Here is a 25616-nt window from a genome sequence, read left to right as displayed (position 1 = left end):
ATAGGCCTATGTACTTGTTTTAGTTTCTGTTCTGTTCTTACTGTAAATGGGAACCAGAACAATGACACTGCAGTGTTTGAAACGTTGGTTTGACCAGGTTACAGTCGGGAGTGCATGTGATTTCTCAGTTATATGAGCACTTTATAGGTTGTCAGCATGTGGGTGTGAATGAGGAAATTATATTGTTTTGAGGACGTATACATATACACTGCTTTGATATGTGGACTGTAAGAGAGCTTTCACTGTGTTCTTTGAGGTTTGCTGCTTTGCTTGAGTCTATTTAGCCTTGACTTGTCATGGGGGAACGGTCTTCAGGGGCTCCAGCAGGGGCCCAGGACCACGGTGACACTCTGAGGAGAGATTTCAGCACCCTGAGGGTGAAGATGGTGCTTCTCGGAAGCTCAGGGGTTGGGAAATCTAGCCTGGCTCTGAGAATTAGCAAGGATGACTTCAAGAATACTACATCACCCACTATTGGCTGTAAGTTCACAATAGCCTACTTATTGTATAGCCAGGGTTTACTGTTGTGTATACAGAACAGAAGTAATACCCCTTTTAACCACATGGACCCTATAGTTTTCCTATTATTTAGCAAAAATAGCTGATCTGCAAGCCTGAACGGTTATGAGCTTGTATTTCTTCTTATTTTATTTTTTGTATTTCTCTTTTTTTTCCCAGCAAAGATTATTTAAGTGTTGGGGTGGAAAACAGAAGAGGGCTTAGTATAGAGCCTGGGGGACTTCAGCCAGTGGTTTAGGTTGTTAACTCTTGATTTGTTGTATGTGTTCACTTACAGTATATCTGATCTTCTGGGATCAAAAACATCTTCTAAGCCCAATGTGTCTGACATTGCATTAATACTTGCATTGATTGGGGTCAAAACAATTCAGCTTGTTCTACAGTTACACTTGTGAGTTCAGCTCTGTCAGCTAAATGCCTACACTTTGACTTTGTAAATGTAATTAGTTAATAACTACTAGTAGTTATTATCATGAATGAATAATGAGCGATAAGATACTCATCCATTTAAATCTGTCCCACCTGGTTTCACGGTAGTTTAACACATGTCTCACCTGGTTTCACTGTAGTTTATCACATGTCTCACCTGGTTTCACTTTCACGCTAGTTTATGTCTTACTTGGTTTCACTGTAGTTTTACACATGTCTCACCTGGTTTCACTGTAGTTTAACAAATGTCTCGACTCTCATCTGGTTTTACTGTAGTTTATCACGTCTCACCTGGTTTCACTGTAGTTTAACACATGTCTTACTCTTACTTGGTTTCACTGTAACATCAGCTGTCTCACCTGGTTTTGTCTCTTAATGGGATTATAATCAATTGGTGACAGAGCTATATACAGATTATTTGAGTGTCATCCATATAATAATGATTTGGTCTAATCATGGGAGCTGTGCAGTTTGAATATCAGCGGCCCAGCTATTGAACATTGCAGAATTCCACCATGTATCTACCAGGTGCCTACCTGACCCAGGTGGTCTACCTGGGTGATGTCACTCTTCGTTTTGAGATCTGGGACACAGCGGGACAGGAGAAGTACCACAGTGTCACCCCACTGTACTACAGAGGCGCTCACGCTGCGCTGGTCGTCTATGACATCACTAAGAGAGTAAAGTCAACACACACAACATTTACATAATCACAGTGTGCATGTGCACGTGCACGCACTCACGCACACACTGTGCAGTGTGCTTGCAAAGTATACCGTATAATATATATAAAAAGGCATTTTATGTGTGTGTGTGTGTGTGTGTGTGTGTGTGTGTGTGTGTGTGTGTGTGTGTGTGTGTGTGTGTGTGTGTGTGTGCGCTTAAGGACACGTTTATGAGAGCTCAGCTGTGGGTCAAGGAGCTGCAAAAACAATATATCCCAGGATCTACTGTGATCGCCCTGGTTGCTAACAAAGAAGACCTCGATGACGAGAGACAAATCTCCAAGGAGGTAGCCTACTTCAACACAAACACACGCACACATGCACGCACACACACACACACACACACACACACACACACACACACACACACACACACACACACACACACACACACACACACACACACACACACACACACACACACACACACACACACACAGGATGATTAATACCGCAAGGTATACTTACTAAGGTTAATTTGAGTATCAAATCAATATTTTAAATGTTTTATTTGCACATATCATAGGGCTGGGCTGGTCCACACCACACCATTGATATCATCAATTTGCGATGGCCATCGTCCCATTGGGGAAAATAACTGTTTTTAAATAAATGAAATTATATTTTAAACTTTAGTTATAGAGGGCAATTATAATGTATCAAGACATATAAGGCATATTAGCTAGGGATCCTTTTAAAGCTTGAGTTATACGGTGGGCTCAGCTGAAAGCTCACAACATGTAATGCTGCAATGCTTTATGTGCTTGTAGATCTGCTATTTTTGGTGTACACAACTGACTGTACATCAGGCATAAACTCCTGAACCAACCTCTAAATTTATTAGTAGGCCTATTATAATCCTAACTCTGACGGCCCAACTTCAATCTTTTCTTATTGTAAGCCTAAATCACACCCGTGTGAAGTGTGGGGCGCTCTTATCATCGTACATCATCATGACGTAAAAGTTGCTGAGACACTGACATAAAATTGTCCATTCATTGTCAATGGGATGGGAATTTAATTGTGTAGGACAAACTTTGTGGACACACACCAAAAGCTAGACAAAGCATTGCCCTAACACGTGAAAGACAATGTGTAATGTGTAAAATGCTGATCATACTGTCACCATACAGGAGGGACAGAGATTAGCTGTGGACAACGGTCTGCTTTTCATGGAGACATCAGCCCTGTCAGGAGACCAAGTCAGTGAGCTGCTACTGGTAATAGGTACAAAACATGACCTTAATGTTATCTGTTAGAATTTTGTTATTGCACGTTGTTTATGTCAAACAGGTTCTCCATTAAGTAAACCATTGCAGTTGAAATTGAATAAGTCATTCTTTGAAACTAAAAGAAGCTAAAACAGGGTCATGTTCTTGACCACTAGAGGGCGGCAGATACCAGTGCAGAGAGCAACATCATTACAGTTTATTTCACATTCGAGTTGTACGCTGGCCTCTCTCACCCAGAACATCTCACTCAGCCCACAGAGTGAAGCAGAACATGGGTGAACAGCATGGGGCGCTGACGGAGTGGAAAGACACATCACTGGTGGACCTTAACAGACGAACCTCCAACCCCTTTTCATCCTGCTGCTTCAATGCTCCACCCTGATCTCTCTCTCTCTCTCTCTCTCTCTCTCTCTCTCTCTCTCACACACACACACACACACACACACACACACACACACACACACACACACACACACACACACACACACACACACACACACACACACACACACACACACACACACACACACACACACACACACACACACACACACAGGCCATAAATGCATGTAAATATGTTTTCACTTTTATATCAAATTACTAAGAATTACTATAAGAATCTGTCTGTTTGTCTGTCTCCTGCCATGCTTTTTGTTCTTGCTTAAATGTAAATCGCTCTGGATTAAGAGCGTCTGCTAAATGCCTAAATTGTAAATTGTAATTATTTCACAATAAGTAAAATACATTAATAAAATACTAACGTAATTCCACAACCTAAATGCATGTGCATGTTTGTTTGTATGGAATACATGAAATGTACAGTATGTAAGATCACAGCCATTATAGGGCTGTGCATGTTTGTTATTTTGTTGGAAAATAAATGACTGTGCTTGACTTAACCACGCCATGAATTTAGATTAATCGTGGACGAAAATGACAAGCATCTCCCAGAGTAATGGAGTATTTATGCTTCCATAAACCATAGCAACACAAATCCACTCTGCTTAGATTATATTGTACAGTAGGCCTACACCATGACACAGACTTTCTGTAAATGTTTGCATTTGGCCCACTACACTGTGCATCTAACCTCTAATGTTTACCTCGCACATTCTCTTTATGTCTCTTTGACACACACAGGCTGTTAACTCTGCATCAGCCTGTTCCACTTACTGATTGAAAACACGCATAGCAGAGAGCCTAGCTGTCTCAATGGAAACAATGCTTACACTGTTGATTGGAACCATGAAAGCTTCTGAAGATTGTTTGAATACATTTATGGTTGGAGACCAGAAAAAAAAATATATGAGAGAGAGAGAGAATAATACTGTGTACTTGGAAGGCAAGGATACATGGAGAAATGGTGGATTGTTTGAAATCATGGGTAAATGAATCATGGAAATATATTACAAACAAATAACAAAACCCTTTTCAGTGTTTGCAGATGGAATAGACTGAAGCTCTTGTGCGATCTGTGCACTGTTCTTACTTAGGAACAGTTAAGCTGTCTCAGAGTATTTGCAAACATCAAACACATGTACAAATAAGTTTCAACATTCACTTGAAAAGAAACCTGTAGACAATCTAAAATCTGTGGTGACAACAATTTATTATTCAAATGGAGTGAGATCAGCTAGATACAATATTCAGTGTATGAACATCTGATAGCACAGCAGAGAAGACATTCGGTTCTGGTCCTTGATTTTGAACATGTGATTACTTAGTTACAGGACGTGATCGTGATCAGTACATTCACCAACCGAGCCAACGGGGTGCCACAAAAATAATTCATCTGAACAATGCAGTATGTACTGTTGGTCAATGCAAAGGGGCATTTCACATACTCCTGCTTCCTTCTCGTATAAATACAATCACACAAAACTCTTTTCACAGAACATTAATAGACAGACACTTTCTGAATATTATCAATATGACGCCTGAAAATATTAAATATGACATTTTGTATGTAGACTACCGGTACTTAAAAGGATCCTATATGCACAAAACTCTGACAACTTAACATACAAATAAAACAGAAATGGTGGTGAAGAGATGTCAATAGCATATAACAATGGTTCTCAACCTTTTCTGGATCAGGGCCAGATGAACATTTCAAGAGTGTTATTATTGTTATTATTACTATTATTAATTTAACCAAGTCTTCAGTGCCAGTCACTAGCACATCCTCTGTGTGTATGGAAACCCAAATGCTGCTTCATCTCTGGTAGGCCTACTCACCGGCCAAAGCGCCCCACAGGTCGTATCCCTCGTCCAGTGTACCAGAAGGCATCTTGATCTGAGAGACAGGAGGAACATTTATGTATTGTTCAGTTACAGCAGAGCGGCATTAATTGAGTGTGCTTTGTTCCCCTTTTTCTCCCCAATTTAGTCATTTTGCCAATTAATTCCTCCTCACATTTGTGTGTTGTCACTGCTGGTGTAACCACTGGCCTTGTGGTTAGAGTGTCCGCCCTGAGACTGGAAGGTCGGGTTTCGATCATGGGTTTCGATCCCCGGCTGGATACCAAAGATTCTGAAAAATGGGACCCAGTGCCACCCTGCTTGGCACTCAGCATAAAGGGTTGGACAGGTGAAACCGTGTTTCTGAGATGAAAGGTCTTATGTCTTGCGTGAGGTGTTCTTCTTTGTGTGGTTTACATGACACTGGACTCAGGAATATCAGGAAAACCCAGAGAAATGCACACAACCTCATCATGCAACGGGAGGAGCTGTCAGACTCAGCAGTCAGTTACACACAGAACCACCTGAAACACCATCGTCATTTGATATTCCAAACTTGAAACATAAAGCATTAAAGCAATACAGTTTGAGACAATTTAAGTCAATTCAATGTTCTTTTCTTGGCTGACTCTATTTGAACTGCCTTATTGCAATAAGCTGCAGCCTTCTTGTGCTGCGTTCACACTGGCAGAGACAAAAATACAAAGCTACATGGCAAACATGTATCTGTAGCTTTGTATCTTTGTAGCTGTAGATTAAACTTAATGTTACTGCTTCCATTCAATGTGAACGCAGCATTGCACTTGAACCCCAGCAGGTAGGCAGGTGTTCAACAATCCTCCTCTGAGAGACAAAGTGAGTAGACAAAAAAGCCTACTGAACATTATTTTGGACCAATTATATGAAGATAAGGTTGAAACTCTCCAAACCTAGGATCTGCTTCGGTTATTGTCAAAAGCATAATTGAATAGCATGTTATGTAGAAGCATCTATTATTATGCTGTACTATTTCTGTTGCCTTTATAGGACACAAAATCCAAACATATATTTACTGTTAGGAGAGAACTATCTGTAGGATGCTTCAGAAACCAAACTTCAGCATGTGCTTCACTGTCAGCCTCAATAAACAGGTGTGGAAGTTACAGTTCAATTCCTCCCTGGAAAGATGTCACTGATGTCATACATAGACTGAGTTGTATGTATTCTAATGTAGATAGACGAGGTGAGAGTTGCTATGACTGTTTAGTTACCCATCTCTACCTATTTATATTCTGGAAGGAGGGGCGACATTGTCTATATGCTGATGTCATATAGATAATATAGTATATCACCATGTCAACAACTAGACATGATGTTTATTATAGTCCACAATCATGTCTTCAGCTTTGATTTGGTAGAGAGATTATAAACTACTAAATACATACCTGTTCAACAATATTGTGTCACAATTCACAACACACATTAGTAGTTGAATGCTACATAAAAAAGACAAACTGACGACAATGTAGTTTGCAACTATTTAATGAGCATGATGACTCGATGAGTTATGTGATATTATGACATTATTAAAATTGCACCATACACAGTAGATAAAGAGTTTTGAAGCAGTTTAGTGATGGAAAATGGACTTGCTGATGGGCTCCTATTAATGACTCTTGCCATTTTAATGGCTAAAAACACAGTTCAAGTGGTTAATTGCAAATGAGGGTTCTAAAAGAAAAAACAACAAACAACAATATTGATTAAATTAATTAAATCTTTCATGCAGAATTATGAAAAGACTAATAATTTATAGTCATACTTCAGATATACATTATCAATGTGGGATAATATTGAAGAAAACCACTCTTTCAGATGGATATGCTAAAAATATATAAAACAAAACATTATTTTTAACATTTGCAAGGCCCACTTATTAAGATCTGTACATTCATCCACATCAAAAGATTGACTAAAATATTGAATTGCAGCAGAGAATTAATCTCTGCCTTAAAATAAAGGCTGTGTAATGTTAACAGTTTCACATAGAGATATGGTTATGGCCCTATGGCACAATATATGATAATATATAATAATGATATTATATATGAAGACCAAATGTTACCATTGATTGATTGATTGAAAATGTTATTTTACAGTATGCAGAATGGGTAGTGGGTACACTTCAAACGAAAGTACAGGTCAATATCCAAAAAAAACCCAGAAAAAGCACAAAGACTTGTTTACATTAGGGTCCTCCTTTTTCAATTCATCAGAACATTTAATGATGTACAAATATACACTTCTATGAATGACATTAATGACCATGACATTAAATTAGTCCCGTTCCAGTTGACAGCCACTGACAATCCTATAGTCTGCTGTCTTAGAATTGGATTACAATCTATGGCAAGAAACTGAGTGTGCGTCAGTAGAATAGGCCTACTATTGGTCCAGAAAAGCTGCCATTATGCTTTAATAAAGTGAGACTCTTGACACAGAACATGCTGCCTCTTAGATAATGCTCTACTTCCTTCTCATGGGAGCTGTGCCATTACTGGCTTCTGCAGAGACAGACAGAAAGACAGGTAGAGAGAAACAGATAGACAGACAGACAGATAAATGGGCAAATAGACAAACAAATGGATGGATGGATGGATGGATGGATGGATGAACATATAGACAATGACAAAGTGTTAATTGATTGAATGAGTAAGTGAGTGGGTGGGTGAATAAAATCATGTGCAGAATGAACAGAGAATGACAAGGATGAATCTGGAATGAATTACATTGGGAAACAACAGAGTAAAATTGACGTGACAGATCAATGTGAGTTATGGCATGCTGAGGACGAGGAATTTGTCTAGTGTTGAGATATCAATGAATCCATAAGAAGTCGAAGAGAAAATTGGCAGAATTAACTTAATTTCATCAGAGTGTATATAAGGTAGAACAATCCTGAATTGAAGCATATTATTTATCTTTCATTCTAAAACGGGTAGTCCCAATACTTCATTGTGATTGGCTGGTTACCGTCACGTGGCCGGTGTAAATTTCACCGATAACCCACTCCTTCAATCACTTTGTATCATCCTGCAGCCTTGTAGCTGAACTGGGAAGGGGAGCACTTGATTGCTTTACAAACACATGCCGTGCGGGCGTCTAAGCACCGCCCGGCTCATATGACTGTGAATGCGTGGCTCCAGGCAGCCCCGTAAAATCATCAAGCGCAATAGTTTTATTAGGTTAATATTGCTATATGTTTGTAACCGTTTTAGAAAAGCAATAAGCTTAAATAACCAACACACTGTTTGGCATCCACTGCCCGGCCTAGAGGATAGAGTGACTAATTATCGTACTGTCTGTACTCTGTATGCAACCCCTTGGTTGGAAAAACTTGGATTACAGAATCCAAGTTTATCAATCCAGTTTATCATGTGAGTTGGCCTCACCTGAGTCACCTCTAATGAAGCATCCCTAGAAGAGAACATGATTACTTGATGGCTTTCCAGAGACTTTCATAATAATCTCGTGAAACAGTAAGATAATGTTCCAATAATGACACCCTCCTATATGAAACAGCTCTGTGTGATGCAACCACATGTGTTTAAAATCCTCTGAAACAAGAAACACATTGGGGTGTTTAAGATCACCAAACAACTATATTTAAATTGTTTTCTTCTCTCATTCTCTTCTCTTTCCTCATCTTTCCCCTATGTTTCATTTTTCTGTCAGTTCTCTTTCCAGCTTCCAAATATCTTGTCATATTTATGGTGGCACTACAAAAAAACACATCATTCATGATGATGGAGCCAAAATGCCTGCAAACATTGGATCTGCTTTGAATTCTGTGTTCCCACCCACGCACCATAACATAGTGGTTAGTGGACAATTAATGAACTAATAGAGCATATTAACTGTGGCATCTTAGAGGACCCATGGCAGCCCAGGGCATCTGGTATCTCACTAACCTTGAATACCCTATTCCAATAATGTCTAAATGAGCCAGGCCCAGGAGGGACATCTTTAGATTGGGAGCTAACTCTGCTTGAGCTATGCAAGAACGGTCCACACAGGCCCCTTTTCCACCGGTTGGTTCTCTAAAATCAAGCCAGTTCTCATCCCCCAAAACCTAGAAAAAATCATCCATGCCTTCATCTCCTCCCACCTCGACTATTGTAATGGACTCTACACCACCCTCAGCTCCTCCTCAATCCATAAACTTCAACTAGTACAGAATACAGCTGCCAGGATCCTAACAAACACACACCGCAGATCTCATATTACTCCCGTTCTTGCTGCACTCCATTGGTTGCCCGTCAAATCCAGGATCAATTTCAAAATTCTCTTAATAACATACAAAGCATTACACAAGACTGGCTCCAATCTACATCTCTGAACTACTGCATGCTAAACCTAACACACGTTCTCTCAGGTCCTCCGATAAAGGTCTTCTGTCTATCCCTACAACCAGACTCAAAACTAAGGCTGACCGCGCAAGTGGTTGCCCCCACTTTGTGGAATGCCCTGCCCCTTGAGCTGAAGAATGCAGAGTCTGTCGACGGTTTTAAGAGATTGTTAAAAACGTATTTATTTCGTCAGCACTTTATTTTATGATATATTTTTCCTTGATTTGTTGCATTTTAAAGTTTTACCTTCTATTGTTTATTTCATGCCCTTGTTTTAACATGATTGTTTTGCCTTGTTGTACAGCACTTTGTAACATTGTTTTGAAAGGTGATCTATAATTTTTTTTTACTTACTTACTTACTTACCAATGGGAACCGGTTCAGTTCTTTTTGGTTCTTATAGTCCATCAGCCAGAGCTCCAAAATTGGAACGTTAATTATGAATTGAGTGGGCAAAACCAAACCTATATTAAATTGTTATCACCATGAAACTTCCCCAATTGAGTAGCCTACTTACACGAAGAAAATTATTTATTGTATTACAAAGTTTACATTTTTAAATATGCAAATGAGGCATTATGTAGGAAAATATGCTAAATAATCGAAAATATGAAAAAGCTACTACTGTGGAAGAGTTATCATGTATCAATTTACTTGTATTGATCCTATAAACAATTTAATATAGGTCTAGTTTTTCCCACCAACTTTGGAGCTCTGGCTCATGAACTAAATTCCCATTGGGAACCAACCGGTGGAAAGGGGGTCACAGTGTGCACTGCTGGTTCTGATGTGCAAGAGAACCTTACCACACAGTGTGCTAGTTCTGATGTGCAAGAGAACCACACAGTGTGCTGGTTGTGATGTCCAAGAACCACACAGCGTACTGATTCTGGCCACATTGGAGTTTCCTTGAAATATTGAAGAGTTCATAAATACAAGAACAGCCCCAAACCCCAGTGACTACAAACCAGGAGCCCACCACCAGACCAACTACACCATTCATTTCCCCAGCACCCACCACCACAGGATGGGGAGGTCATATAGAGGTCATACCGCACAGCTTTTCTGTTTTTTGGGCTTGGCGACTGGATTCCTCTGGGTCAGGGAGCCCCTATAGAGAGAGTTCCTCACAAAGTTGTCCACCTGACCTGGAAGTAATATGCGATAGCCACAAAGTACAGTACATTCATGCTCCATCAGATTAGGTGTGAGGCTAGCTATGTTTTCAGCTAACTCCCTCCACACCGTGCACACACTCGTTGACAGTATTGTAAATCTAAAGTGTCACACAAATCTTTCATTGTCTTGGGGAATAAATTTGGCTATTGTTATATGATAAACATATTATCGGCCAGCATTTGTTGGTCCCCTAGTATGCAACCTTAGGCATGGCTGCTATCCCAATGAGAAAATAGGAACGGTAACACGATCCAGCACGGCACTCGTTGTTTGACATAAGTAAGGCCAGAGATGACAGCATTGTGTTCTCTATGTGTAACAAGGTTAAGATGTTTGATTCCAGCAGTCAGGAGCCCCCCAGGGGGGATTGCTCAAAGGCAGCAGATTGTTCTTACTTGTGGGAAAGTCTTGGGAGAGCCTCCATGCTTGGACCGGAATAGCAGACTAGAAACAAGGAGAAAAAAATACAAAGAAGAGAATGAGAAGGTTGCTGCCATGTTTCACAATAATTGACAACAAAGATGTCAACAACAAATGGTACAAACTGCACCTCAAACTGACCACCAAGAGCAGAGAATGTCAAATGACCATAGGAGTAAATAAATGCAGTTAATATAATACAAAATATCAAACAAAATAAATGCCACTTGGCCTCTAGAAATTGTCAAATTCAGCGGTTTACTGGCACTGCACGCCACATGCACCTGCTCCAACGTATGTCAGATATGGAGATCAAAATACATGAAGTTGAATGGTTTGACGATGCTACAGTTTGTGAGTGTCATTCAACTAAATGGACCTCACCTTTCTTCCTTTAGGTGATGACGTCCCTGCTGCATTCAGGGCTGTGATCCGATTTTGTATATAAGATACCTTGGAGGAGAGAAAGGTTATATTCCTGTTGATTTTATTATTTGAAGATCCAGTCCGAATCATTGTTCAATTTCAAATTGTAAAATCAACATAAAGATTTAAAAAAATATATTACATATTGTCAGAATATGCTTTTTTGTGATTGTGCAATTTGGCAACACATTGACAAAATCTGTCTGAGAGATAAGCGATTGTGTAATGTGATAAAACAATTACTTTGAGACCGGTTTCAGTCGAGTAGAATATTTTCGAATATCAATTTCTAATCAGTGGAGCAACTATTGAAAATATCTCACCAATATTTGAAAGCTTTCGATCTTTAAATCTAGAATGTAAACTTGGTGGACATTTTTAACAGCCATGGGGTCAGACTTTGTTGGTCTATAGCTGAAAAGTGAAAATGTTCAGTAAGCACTTTTTCCACTTGTGGTTCCAGCCATCTTTCCAGCCATCTTATCAAACTATAAGTCCAGTTTTTCCAAACTGGACTTATAACCGGACTGACCTACAAACCTCTGCAGAACATATTAACTAAGGGTGCAGTGCAGAGGTTCCCAAACCTATTTTCCTAGGAACCCCCCTGAAAAAAGCTGAGAACCCCCATGCATGCATGTGGCATGTGCAGTGCATACCAACACACTTGTTTTTAACCACTTAAGCCCTACTTTTCTAACTAACCTCTCTAACTCTACTCTAATGAGTTGCAAAAATTGTCAATCTACAAGCTCACATCGTATCATGATGTGCTTGTAAAAAAAATCAAACTAGAGGTGCCACGTTGAAAATAGCTAAATCGCAGTTGTATTATACTTCACAATGATATTCTTTGAGAGTTAGCTACAGCGAGAGTGCTACAGTAGTTACAACTTACGGGATAATAGATTATGTATGTAGCCTACTGTATGATTTTCTCTTATCTGAAATGTTATTATGTTCAAACAGACAAGGCCTCACACTCTCCTGTGATCTTTGCCCCCACCCCCCTACCAAGGTCAATTTTGGGAAACATTGATCAAGGGGAAGGTCATAATTACCTCACTCTTTGTGTTCTGGACGCTGGCAGTTGCTTGCAGTATCTTGTTCTCCAAATCACACAGTAGGGCTGTGGAGCCCCGGCGGATGCTTTTCTGGGGTCCCTCCTCTGGGGCACGCCATTTTCCATTCGGGCTCTCCGTTGAATAGTTGACCTATGACAGAAGTTTTATCTGGGCTGAGACAAATTAAATAATAGTAGGATATTTCCAATTCAGAGCCAAACTGGAACAAATAATATTGTTAGAACATGAGTTGTCGACTGTAGTTGTGCAAAAGTCTTGCTTTTATAAGTAATCAATATCTTGTTAATATCCTAAACAATCAGCTCTGTTGGTGTTGGAGACTACAATAGCAGCCTCATCTAAGGTGATGCTTAATGCTTTCCAGGGCAGCCATTTCACAGAGCTCCAACAAGGCACTTTACTGATGGACTGAAGTTCAAAGGCCGGAGGAAACAGGAATCAGCACATTTCACTATGTGAATAGAATCACATCAGTTTGACTTATCAGTATTGACAATTATGCAGTCAATTCTAATCACTATATCTGCTATTTATTTTAATAGAGTTTCAGTGGTTCAAATTAAGTTTAAAGTATATGAACAATGGCTTGTTCATTGTATAATTAAAATTAAATGTCCTTTTCACAATATTGAAATTTAATATACAATAATTATTTGTGTTGTATTCAAGCCCTCATGGATGGACTGTTCAGGTGACTGTTCAGGTGAGCAGGGAAAAATAAATTTCTAGCCTGTTCTCCGTCTCAAGAAATCTGGAATTAAAAAAACGGTCAAAAAGGGAGCATAAAAAATAAGGCTAAGCAATGTGATTTATTACTTGGCGCTTTGCTTGAGCTGGGTTCAAACTGAAGTGGCAGAAAAAAGGCTTTGGTGAGCCAGGGGAAGCTTTTTTTCTTTCGCTGTGTTACAGTAGGTGCAGTAGGGCGGAGAGGATTGTGAGAAACTCGCTGGCAAGTAAGCAAATACATTAAATATTTAAGTACAGTATGTGTGCTGAGCTCTATTCAGGACTATATAGTTAATGTTGTTACATCAACATTTTATCATCATAATTGAATGTGTCATTCTGCATATTATATTATATTCATATATTGTGAATTTGATCTGGTTGAGTTAGTTCACTTTGCTTTGCTTTACGTTTTGATGGAAAAAGACAAACCTGTACCATCTGGTTTTCAGGTTTCTCCAGCACATCTCCCAGTGGTGAGGACGCCAAGATGCCTGGCCTGGAAGAGGGTCTGGAGAGGGATCTGGTAGGGCTGGTGGGGCTGGTGTCTCCCTCATGGCTGCTCCAGCGTAGAGTCTTCCGGGGTGAGTTGGGTTCATCCTCGTCCGAGGTGAGGCCGTGGTCACTGATGTTTCCTGTCAGTTCATCCAGCTTCTGTCTCAGCTGCATCACCTCCAGATCCATCACACTGGTCTGGGGTAGAATCACATCGCTTTGGGGCAGATTCATCCCATTGATGTGGAGATTGTTCAACCCATCGTTCAGGGGCAAGTCGACCCCATTGCTCTTTGGCAGATCCACTTCATCACTCTGTGGCACGTGAAATAATAAAGAGGAGAGGTTATGGGCTGAAGAAAAATAATCTAAAAAAATTATGGAGCCCTTTTCTTCATGATAAATACACAACATACAAATAAAAACTCGACTGACACATTCTCTTGTTATAAGACACTCAGACATACAGACGTATGTTTTGTGTATGTATCATATCACACTTTGACAAAAAAAACCTTGAAACACTTGACACAGTGGACATAATACATAAATTATAGTTCACCACAAGCAAGCCAAAACATGAGTCAATGAAATATTGTCAATGAAATAGTGACCAACAGTCACTGATTACCAATCAAGCTGAAATCTCTGCTTTTGAGGGCTAGTGGCTCATTTTCTGCTGAATGGATTGCAGATCTCTCTGTTGTTATTGTTGTTGCTGTGGGTAGGAGGCTAGAGGCCATAATGGGAATTGGTAAAGTGTGGGTGCTCTTCCCCAATGCTAGTAGTTAGGATGGCTAAATGCAGATGACACATTTCCTGTAAAGTGCAAATGTTCAAATGTTCAATGACAATAACAATAATAACCTAGTACTCTCCAAACTCGGGAACGGCATCAGAACCAAAATTCTGGAATCAGTCAGGTTCTTGTAACAGTGGTCCAATCAATGATAAAACTAGAAAAAGTGCCGTTCTGGGCACAGGTCTCCATCAGGAGGATAGGAGTGTGTGTGTGATGTTTGGCAAAATGTTTAGGAGCAATATAAACGTGTGTGTACGTGTGTGTGTGTGTGTGTGTGTGTGTGTGTGTGTGTGTGTGTGTGTGTGTGGCCTGTTGTAGCGCCACCATGAGGCTGATTTGAAAACGGTCAAGTGGCATTTCTTCCAAAGCCTAGTGGGAATATGCATGCACAGTTTCACCACAATCGGACACTGCATTGAGTAGTTGTGGTGATTTGTACAAAACGGGTACAAAGCAGGCTACTCCTGAAAAGTTTAGAAGCCAATCGTAGCCAATGAGGGTGGATTATGAGAAATCAAACAAACCTGTCTTGATCACATGACTATGGAGAGCATGTGTACCGATTTGCGTGAAATTTGGATAAAATCTGAAGGAGTAATATTAGAAAATGTGTTTTACATATGTCGGCCTCCTGGTGGCACTATAAAGAGCAGATGTGAAAGATTCCAGGCAAAGGTTTTTCCTTGGCCTCTAGGGAGTTGGCATACAAAGTTATCCACAGATCCGTGCAGTTAGAGAGGTAGAGGTAAAAACACTTTTCGGCCAGTTATAGCGCCACCATGAGGCTGAGTTGAAAATGCTCATGTGGCCTTTCTTCCTCGGCCTAGTGTGCATGCACAATTTCACGGAAATCATACGATGTGTTCATGATTTGCAGCATTTTGTTTGAAACTGAGCACTCCTGCGAACTTTGGAAGCCAATCTGAAAGACCCGTTTCGTTGAATGGCTCTAGAGAGACTGTGTACCAATTTGCGTGATGTTTGGACAAAATCTGTATATAATACTGTCCAAAAACTTGTTTTGCACAAAGTGGCCTCCTGGTGGCGCTATAACAGGCCGTTCTGGTCATTTTGGGGCAGAGGTTCATCGTTGGCATCCAGGGAGTGTGTGTGCAAAATTTGGCATCGACCAGGTTAACGGTGCCGGAGGACAGACGGAGTGCAAAACATACTCTCTCCCCATGCCTTCGGCCTGGTGGAGACAATAAAAGAAAGACGTACGGAAAGATGTACGGAAAGAGTGTGCATCAATGGTGAGAGTTTCATTTGTCCTACATTTAATTCAATTGAATCATAGTGCCCCAGACAGAGTCAAATGTTCCCTCTGGCAACTTAACAGTATTCTATATGCGAATAATTATGGTAAAACTATACTGTCCTTGTGAATTATTTATGATCTTTTTAAATCAGTACTGGCTTCTGTGACAATCATGGTGTACTTTTTGTAATTTTGCCTTCCTGATTCATGTCCAAGATTGTGTCAATTACTGAGTTTGGAGGAATATTGTGGAAGGAGTTATTGGTGTGTTTAACAAAGTTAATGGACCCAGAAGTAACAGAGATTTGGGAAGGTTCCATTTAATTGAAACTACAAAAGACATTGCCAATAGAAATGTCCATTAGCCTGACAAGGCCTGACCTAGCTCTTTCATTAGAAATTACTATATCAGTGGTTGGCGGAGACATAAATGGATATTGTTAATGGGGCTGTGCTTATACTTCTTACACAATCGCTGGAATCCAAAAGAAAGTGTGAATTGAGACCAGATTCTTTAAGTGGAAACAACTTTTGGGTAACATGAAAATTGGGTTAGCTGAAGGAACAGTTGAACAGATGAAAGCAAATCCAAAAATGAAGTAGAAGAATTAAGACATGCTTTGGCTTCAAATTCACACTGGTTTAATGTCAGTTAACTATTAGATCGAGTGCAAACTCCACCCAGCCGGTACTGAATGTCGATGCATGTTCAATAATAGTAATACTACTACTACTACTACTACTACTACTACTACTACTAATAATAATAATAATAATAATAATAATAATAGCTTGAATTTATATATCCCTATAGAACCCAAGGACGCTTAACAAAATGAACAACCAACAAACAACCAAACAAAACAAAACAACAAACAACTATATGCCATAAGCCTGAGAGCTTAGGTGTCTTTTCAAGGCAGCCTTTCCAGTGTTGGAGCATGGCAGGGGCTGCCACACAGAAGGCTCTGTTCCCTAAGGTTCGCTTGTTTGTTTTGGGGACAGACAGGAGAGGAGGTCCAAGTCTGTGAACCGCAGGTTCCGTGACGGAGTATTATGGAGGAGGCCTGAGAGGTACTGTGGAGCCAGGGCTTTTGATATTTGTAGGTGAGAAGGAGGAGTTTGTTAAAGATGCAGAACTTAACATTACAGGTGGGGGTGATGTGCTGCCAAGGCTTGCGGGTGAGAATTTTGGACATACTGGAGCCTCAGCCTATCCAGATACTTGTTTCGGAGCCCAAACAGGATTCCACTGCTGTAGTCCAGGGAGGTAACAAAGGCGATAATGAGGGACTCAGCCACGGACTCTAAGGCTCAATCCCAATTGGGCCTAAGAGTGAGGGGCGGAATTTTGTTATGGACTGGTAGGAGAGGGTTGAGTCCAGAATGATGCCCAGGTTGTGGACTTCCAGAGATGGAGATATGGAGCTGCCATCAACATGAAGTAGAAAATGTCCAACCTTCTTGAACAGTGCCTTGGGAGCCACAACCATGAGCTCTGTTTTTGTACTGTTTGTTTAGTTTGAGGTTAGTGGTCAATAATGGTCATCCAGGCTTTTCAGGAGTGCATGGTGCACCCATTAATCTAAACACCCCCAGTGACCTGCTACTTACAAAGGTTACAAACCCTACATACTGTGCAGTGCTAGAGAAGCATGTGGCGATCCGCCAATAATAATAATAACTAGAACTGCACTCTGTCGAGTGCATACTTGCTTGTTGCACACTAGTAGGCCATAAATGGCCAACTAGTGCGCAAGCAGAGCGCGCAAGTACTTTCGACCGCTGTAAACTGTCAAATCTCTGTATATCTGTGAAGGAACGTTTGAAATGTATAATTATTAGGTGTAACTATTTGCTACCTACCTACTTTATGCATATAAACACCTAGTATTATTAAGTATGGTTCAAGTTTCTATCTATATAAGAAATACACTTTTGAGAGCTAGTCATACATATACACACCATGTACTCTGGTCCCAGCAAACCAGGCACAATTTGCTATTTTATTTTACTGATTATGTATATAGTATACGTATGACTAGCTCTAAATGATGACGTAAGACATACGTATACATACTATATAGAGTATGTAGTTGTAAGTTGATTAGTGGTATACTGTGGTTACTTTGCTCCAAAAACCGCGACAGCCAACCCGCCATTTTATGCGTATGCCAATAAAACAGCAGATTTGTGCCTGGTTTGCTGGGACCAGATTACATAAGTGACCATATTTCTTACGTCATCATTGAGAGCTAGTCATACATATACACACCACGTACTCTGGTCCCAGCAGATCAGGCACAATTTGCTATTTTATTTTACTGATTATGTATATAGTATACGTATGACTAGCTCTAAATGATGACGTAAGACATACGTATACATATACATATATAGAGTATGTAGTTGTAAGTTGATTAGCGGTATACTGTGGTTACTTTGCACCAAAAACCGCGACAGCCAACCCGCCATTTTATGCGTATGCCAATAAAACAGCAAATCTGTGCCTGGTTTGCTGGGACCAGATCACATAAATGACCATATGTCTTACGTCATCATTTAGAGCTAGTCATACATATACACACTACGTACTCTGGTCCCAGCAGATCAGGCACAGCCCATATCAGACATGGAGCTGTCGCTATGAGGCACGGGAGTGTGGAGACCGGTGGTGTGTGAAGACTGTGAGGTGAAGACGGGAGTTTTCATGTCCTTTACCCTTTTGGAGCAGTAGTAGCAGTAGTAACGACGCTAGACCTAGTATGCCTGTGATCAATTAATTAACTTCGTAGATTTTCATGTATCAGAGGACCCTTCCATCCGTTCCTGGTTGAATTGAATTATGGGCGGCCTAAATGTGATAAATGCTCCGTTTGTACTCACCCATTAAATAATTCCAAAGACGTGGAGTGAAATATGGTCCTCTAGTTTCATATCCATGTGAACGGTCTAGCACAAAATGTGTATTTAGTAAATTATCTCCACTTTTTCAAGAGATGCACACAGACGTCTTTCTCTCTGGTGCGAGGGGCCCGGAATGATCGATGGACTGATTTTACCCATACTTCCTGTTGTTTACCGCAGACGTCATCACCAATTGACCAGGGAAACACAAAAGTTTGGGTCACACAATTGGCAAGTGGTGTGATTAATTACCCAGCACCTATCGCAAGGCACCTGATTGTGTGACCCAAACATTTCAGCTGTCCAGCTGTCATTCCGGGCCCGATGTACGTGTGCATCTCGTGAAAAAGTGGAGATAATTGACGAAATACACGTTTTGTGCCAGAACTTTCACATGGATATGAAACTAGAGGACCATATTTCACTCCACGTCTTTGGAATTATTTAATGGGTGAGTACAAATGGAGCATTTATCACATTTAGGCCTATAACGACGTGAGCTAAGTCCGCGGTTCATGCCCGTTCCATTGACTAAAACGGCGGAGGATCGCCTGACGTCAATCCAGTGTCGAGCCTGTGTCCTATAGTCTAGAGAACGGCTGTTACAGTGTACCTTGTACCATGTTAATTAGAGGATGCGTTGGGTGACAATGAAGTTAGTTTATTTACAATGACATACCTGTTTAAATGGAGAGGTGACCTTCTGTTCCAAACGGTTCAACAGTGTCTCAATAGCTGACATACGTCTGTTCAGTTCGTTAATCTGGAGATTTTCATATATATATATATACGGTATATATATATATTTAAATAACACGCACGCACGCGCACGCACATACACACACGCACGCACGCACGCACGCACACACACACACACACACACACACACACACACACACACACACACACACACACACACACACACACACACACACACACATACACACACACACACACACACACACACACACAAATAACATACAGGCAGTAAGTATAGCCCAGAAATAAATCTTTTGCCAAGCTGTGGTGTGAGTTTATCAGATCCCACGCTGGTATCTTTCATCCATCATGATGAGCTGATCAACAGTCTAATTGTATTGAGATATTTCTGTCAAATACAAATGTTCTGCAATTTATTTTCCACTTGATTTTCATGCTGTCCTCCACTATAAAAAGCATTAATCCGTATGTGGAGGCTCTGAGCTCACAGCTGAACGCAATTTCACAATAATTGAGAGTTTCCTGTGGAAAATGAACCTGGCCAAGTCATAACAGCTTCCTGGTATCAGATTATATTGTTTACAAGAAGCAAGAAAATACTTCATTATTCTGGGGGTTTTGCCTTTCATATTCAACATGTTTCTTTTTCTTAAGTGTGCATACAAAATAGATGCTCCTGCCTCCTGTCTAAAATGTCAAAATGCCTCATAATACAGTGGATATTAGATTTGTCGGACACAATTGTTTCCTTGCTTTCACAGAGACAACACAATCACTCAGATTTCACACCTGCTCGCTAATGAGACAGAAGTCCACAAGCAAGCAGCCTCGCAGAGAACATTCCCTTGTGTCACAGCTATCCTTGATGTCAGACAAGGCATATCTGTCTGGTCTGTCTATATACAAGTGGTGGACAGACAGTATCTTTGAGGTCTGCCTAACCACCACTCCAATGACTGGCCGCGTGTGTATGAGTATGTCTGTCTGTTTGGAGTACGAACAGCTGCAATACCGCTAGGTGACCTAAAGTGGCACTGTTGAGCAGCCTAAAGGGCCATTCACACTGAGCACTATATAACTATAACTGCAGCCAGCCAGTGGTGTTACATTTATGGATACTTGAATATGAAATATGTCAGTACAGCAATGCATTGATGTTAAAAGCTAAATCTACTTTATAATTTATTCTTTTGAATACTACTTTAACTCAAGCGCAACTTTCACTTGTAGTGAGTAATATATGACTAGGTGTATACTTTAGTATATACTATAGTATAGTACTAAGTACTGTGGTTGAGTACCGTAATTTCCGGACTATAAGCCGCACCTTTTTACCCATGATTTGAACCCTGCGGCTTATACAACGGTGCGGCTTATCTATGGATTTTTACAGCTAACGCAGAGCCATCTAAGGCTCTGAGCTAACGAAACGGCCACTGGGGTTCCACCTGCGGCTTATAGTCCGGTGCGGCTTGTATACGTACATATTTGGGATTTTCCCTAAATTTGGCTGGTGCGGCTTATATTCAGGTGCGCCTTATAGTCCGGAAATGACGGTACTTTATCCACTACTGTCCGCTTTACCCCGACCACGCAGCTGGTCTGTGACAAATTTAGCACAGCACTCAATATTGAAAAGTGGCAGTCAGCCGGGAGCCAGCTGGGTGCGATAATATCAGGGCTTTTATACCATGACAGGCGAAAATCATCTGGCTAAATCACTTCCTGTGTTCCTAATTCTCTCCTATTAGGTCTAATCTTGAGGATGTACTGTACAAAGGGTGTGTTTGATTTAAATCTAACGTTATCCAAAATGAATCTTTTGAAGATTTAGCCAAACTGCGGAAATCACACCACTGCGCATTCCACACATTATGTACGTCACTGGGATGATGTTAAGACCTGCAGGGTCAGCAAGTGTAATTACAGTACATGCAATTACATGTAATTCATGTAATGAATGTGAAGTGATGAACTAAAGTGATGGTACACAACACAGATCATGTTTCATCAGTGGGTTTCCAGAGATGTATGAAATTGAAAATACATGAATAGAAACTGATGCAATGTGTGTATGAGATCTCTGAACTGCCAGCACTGTACTCAGTAAGGTAACCCATAGCGACTACACAGTTTGTGTATGTGTGTGCGTGTGTGTGTGTGTGTGTGTGTGTGTGTGTGCGTGTGTGTGCGTAAAGGTATGTGAGTACGGTATTATAAGTACTCTACCTCTGGTGGTTGCAGGGCCTGTGAGTTCAGACTCTCGTGGCTCTGCAGGCGAGAGTGGTTCTGATACAGCGGGTAGCGAAGATACTCGTCCTCGTCCATCTCAAAGTCATCTGGGCCCGGCAGGTAGCTGCTGTGGCGATGACCCCCACCACTACCACTGCCATACGAGGACTGACTGAGCCGAGAGAGCGAGCGAGTCCTCATATATGGTTTGTCCGAGTACACTAGCATTATATCGTCTGTGTAGAGACAGAATCAGAACCAATTAACTTGTTACATCACAGTTTTACAGGTGTATTCCATGAGATAGATAGACAACGCATCACTGATGAATTAGCCGTTCGCTAAGTCCCACCCAAGCCCGTTCTTGGCCAATACCACGTTAGCGATGGTTATAAGGATCCTGGTCACGCTTTCAATGCTGGTCAAAATGGTTAAGCAGTGTCAATAAATAAATATATTTGCTGTAGCATGTGTGGACCTCAGAAAGAGGGTTTGTTTTCTTACCTTGTTATGAGCAAACTAGTCCATTCCATGAATTATTTCACTCCATTTTGTAAGTAAATATTAGAAATAAAGATAGGCTCTCATTGACTTCCATTGTAACGGGGAAACAGTTCTCAAAGTCACTCTTTAGCACATAAGCGAACACAGCAAAAGCTGATTCTGACCGTTTATGACATCAGGAAAACTCATGTGGTTTTATTTTTAATAAAAAATGTCAACGTTGTCTTGTTTTGACTAGTTTGTGTGGAAAGAAGATCCGATAGGTATGCCTACGAAACGATCTGATTTGTTCAAATCTGTACACCCACTCCTGAAGTGTATTATTGGAATGCCGTTGGATGTAAACAAACGTATTTGATCTCGTCCGCTTGTCGCTAAAAACAATGTGTTTGAGGGAGACACTTTAGGAGAAATGTCTGCGAGGCTGCAGCTGGGTGCATCTCAAACAGCGTGGCGACTTGTTTACAAACGAGAGTGGGAACACCGCAGAACCGCTTCACTCTCCAACCAAAATAGTTACTTTATAAATCTATCAAAAGACGAAAATAAAACGGCATGAGTTTTCATGAGTGATATGAGTGAGTGCTTGTGTTTGTACGCGTGTGACGATAGTTCTGGACACATATTTCTTTACCAGTACGTGGTGGAGCCATGGCAAGGCTCAATCTGTGGCTGTAGTGGCGTTGGTTGTTGGGGTTGTACTCTACATGCTTATCCTCTATGATCTGGTTGAACATGCATGTCATTTCGGCCTCTGTCATATGCGGCTCACTCACATCGCTCTCCATCACGTCATGGTAGCCTGGAACCTATATGGAGGAAAGAAGTATCCATCAGCACTGCTGACAGATCAGAACAACATGCCTAAAGCTGGATTTATAATTACAGTATAGTTGTGAGCTGGTGTCATACACCGAAAATAGCTGAGCTTGTAGATCTGCTGTAACACCGGTGTGTGCATTGCAAGTTTGCAACTAGTTATGAATCACCATTTAGTTGTATGTATCTATAGCCTATGTGAACTACAGACACACACATGCACAGACAGTGATTTTGCATTTATAGTAGGATTGAGCAACTGCATGGCCTATTTATCGCCTAAATGTTTATCAGAACTGTTTCTGCAACTTAACTAATTTAATTAATTTGGTGCAATAATATGTTTATAGAAATTATACAACAGGTCGTTTCGAGGAAGCAATCTGATCAGCAATGATTGCGCTGCCTGTACGTCTCGTTCCTGCTGCAACGCAGGCGTGCCATTAATGACAGTAAAGATGGCTTTGGGCAAGGATCATCCAATCAAGGACCGGAATTATTTTCATAGTGAATAAATGGCATAGTAGAGCAGAGTACTAACACAATAGAGCAGAATTATTTGGAGTTTCTTGGTTTGGATACTCCATGGTGTTTTTTACCTGATACGAACGTCTCCTCATCAACTGCACAGAGTCATCAGGTTCCAGATCGAAATCAAAAGGATGGACCGCGAGCAACTTTCTGGCCTTTTTCATCTTCAGAGAGCAGAGGGACAGAAACACCGTCACCAATAAAGAGAAGGACAAAGAGAGAGAGAGAAACACTGTACCATGATATAGTATAGAAAGATACACCATCACCAAGAGAGAGAAAGAGAGGAGGGGTACGAGGAAAGAGGGAAAGAGAGGCAATGAGAGGGAATTAAATAAGGAGGTGAAGACACAGAAGAGAAGAGAGAAGGGAAATAATGAAAGTCGAAGACACCACCAGCCATAACCACTTAAACCTTTCTTCCTTTGCAGGAAATATCAGACCTTAAAGCTCACAACGTGCGGTGTGAACTTCGGCTATTTTCAGCGAAGGGAGTGAAAACAGAAATGCTATTCTCTTAAGACAGTTTCAGCTCAATTATTTTTTACCAAATTGGTTCCCATAATAGTATAGAGCCCTGAGGGACTCCGGTCAACTAATTATATTTAAGTAGTTAAAGAAAACACAGCAGGGTCGACACAAATAATTTCATTAAATATTAATTCTATTATATTGGAGATCTCGACCTATAACTATGAGGTCACAGAGTCTGGTTCTCCAGATGTTACAGATGGTACTGTTGATTTTCTATTTTCAGAGTTAATTGCATTCACCTGGTGTCCAGAGCTGGAACACTAGGCTAAAGATGGGAGATTAAGGAAGATTACGCATACGACCATTCCACCAAAGGGAAAATGTGCATTATCCACATACGTACAAAGTTTCCTTTGCACGCCCCAGTTTTCCAAAAGACTGCATATGTGTAGCTCACAGATGTTGTTATAGCAACTTGCATCAACCTACATTTTTGAGGGGTGCTAGCCCCTCCTATGTCCAGCTTTGAGGGTTTGTGTAAACGCAAACATTGAATGCCATTGACAATGAATGGCCAGCTTTGAGGGTTGCAAACATTGAAGATGAAGGTGAGGACGCAAATTGTGATTGGCCGGAATAAGATGATGTATGATGATATTAAAGAGCGCCCCTCACTTCACACTTTTGTTTTTTATGTATCATTAAGCACGATAATGATATACTTTGAATTTCACATCAAAATGACCAGAATCATATTGAATGTTGTAATCCATGATAGAGGAACTGTATACATATTATGTGTTATGAGTTTGTTGTGTCTAATGGTGTCTAATTTGAGTAATTCCTCCACCAAACAAGTAAGACGCGCAAACGCGGGAAGCGAACGCAGCTCGTGTGTGTGTGGTTGTGTGTGTGTGTGTGTGTGTGTGTGTGTGTGTGTGTGTGTGCTACAGCTGCGCCCTGTGTGTGTGTGTGTGTGTGTGCTACAGCTGCGCCCTCTGGTGGCGGGCGGGTGGTGTCACAGCGGGACACACACACAGACATGATCAGCAGGGTCTCATAGTAAGTGGCTCATTGCGTTCGCAACAATGACCAGGAAGTCAGTGAATTATGCATCATCTGGTTTTATATCGTCAGTGACTGCTGCACTACTGTATTATAAACACTAGAGGGCACTGTGTCTAAGTGGAACAATAACAGTGGATATAGCCCAACTGTTTCCTGGTAATCCTTTCTGTCTTAACCCTGATGAAGGCAGCATGGACGGCTTTAATGTAGGCCTTTTATAAATAAATTAGTGTCTGAGCAATGAGTGTGCAGCAACACTTTTCCCCCCTCTTTTTTTCGGTTTTTTAAAACCGCCAATGTAGCCTTAGATAGAGTTTTGAATGGTTTTCAAAGTCACAATTAAGCAGACACAAAGCAAAGGGAAAGTATTTGGAACCCAGCAGAACTCAGAAGTCCACAGCATATTATCCCCCCTTCAATAGACATGACTATTGAA

At 40.8% G+C, this 25616-nt stretch overlaps 2 protein-coding genes across 2 annotated transcripts in view; one reads left to right on the top strand and one right to left on the bottom strand.

Moving 5' to 3' along the window:
* Positions 1-296: 296 nt before the first annotated feature.
* LOC310866899 (ras-related protein Rab-5B-like) lies at positions 297-3414 on the top strand (the record flags this gene model as incomplete). The annotated part of the gene is made up of 5 exons (XM_083776695.1): positions 297-480; positions 1477-1628; positions 1835-1960; positions 2807-2900; positions 3157-3414. The coding sequence occupies 5 exons, from the start codon at positions 297-299 to the stop codon at positions 3285-3287; spliced, it is 687 nt and encodes a 228-aa protein (XP_083632821.1). The 3' UTR covers positions 3288-3414.
* A 3892-nt stretch (positions 3415-7306) lies between these two features.
* Positions 7307-25616, bottom strand: part of mlphb (melanophilin b) — a 48216-nt gene continuing 29906 nt past the window's right edge. Inside the window, exons 6-15 of the mRNA XM_083776694.1 lie at positions 23707-23802; positions 22923-23097; positions 21782-22020; positions 19512-19595; positions 13803-14180; positions 12621-12773; positions 11518-11586; positions 11109-11157; positions 10588-10682; positions 7307-7689 (exon numbers count right to left, since the gene is read on the bottom strand). Coding sequence (XP_083632820.1) covers positions 7663-7689; positions 10588-10682; positions 11109-11157; positions 11518-11586; positions 12621-12773; positions 13803-14180; positions 19512-19595; positions 21782-22020; positions 22923-23097; positions 23707-23802 — 1365 coding nt within the window. The 3' untranslated portion in view covers positions 7307-7662. The remainder of the gene's footprint in view (positions 7690-10587; positions 10683-11108; positions 11158-11517; positions 11587-12620; positions 12774-13802; positions 14181-19511; positions 19596-21781; positions 22021-22922; positions 23098-23706; positions 23803-25616) is intronic.

Source organism: Protomyctophum parallelum (genome assembly GCF_964188405.1).
Source record: "Protomyctophum parallelum genome assembly, chromosome: 11".
In the NCBI taxonomy this organism is placed as follows: Eukaryota; Metazoa; Chordata; class Actinopteri; order Myctophiformes; family Myctophidae; genus Protomyctophum; species Protomyctophum parallelum.
This window is presented reverse-complemented; position numbering and strand designations above follow the sequence as displayed.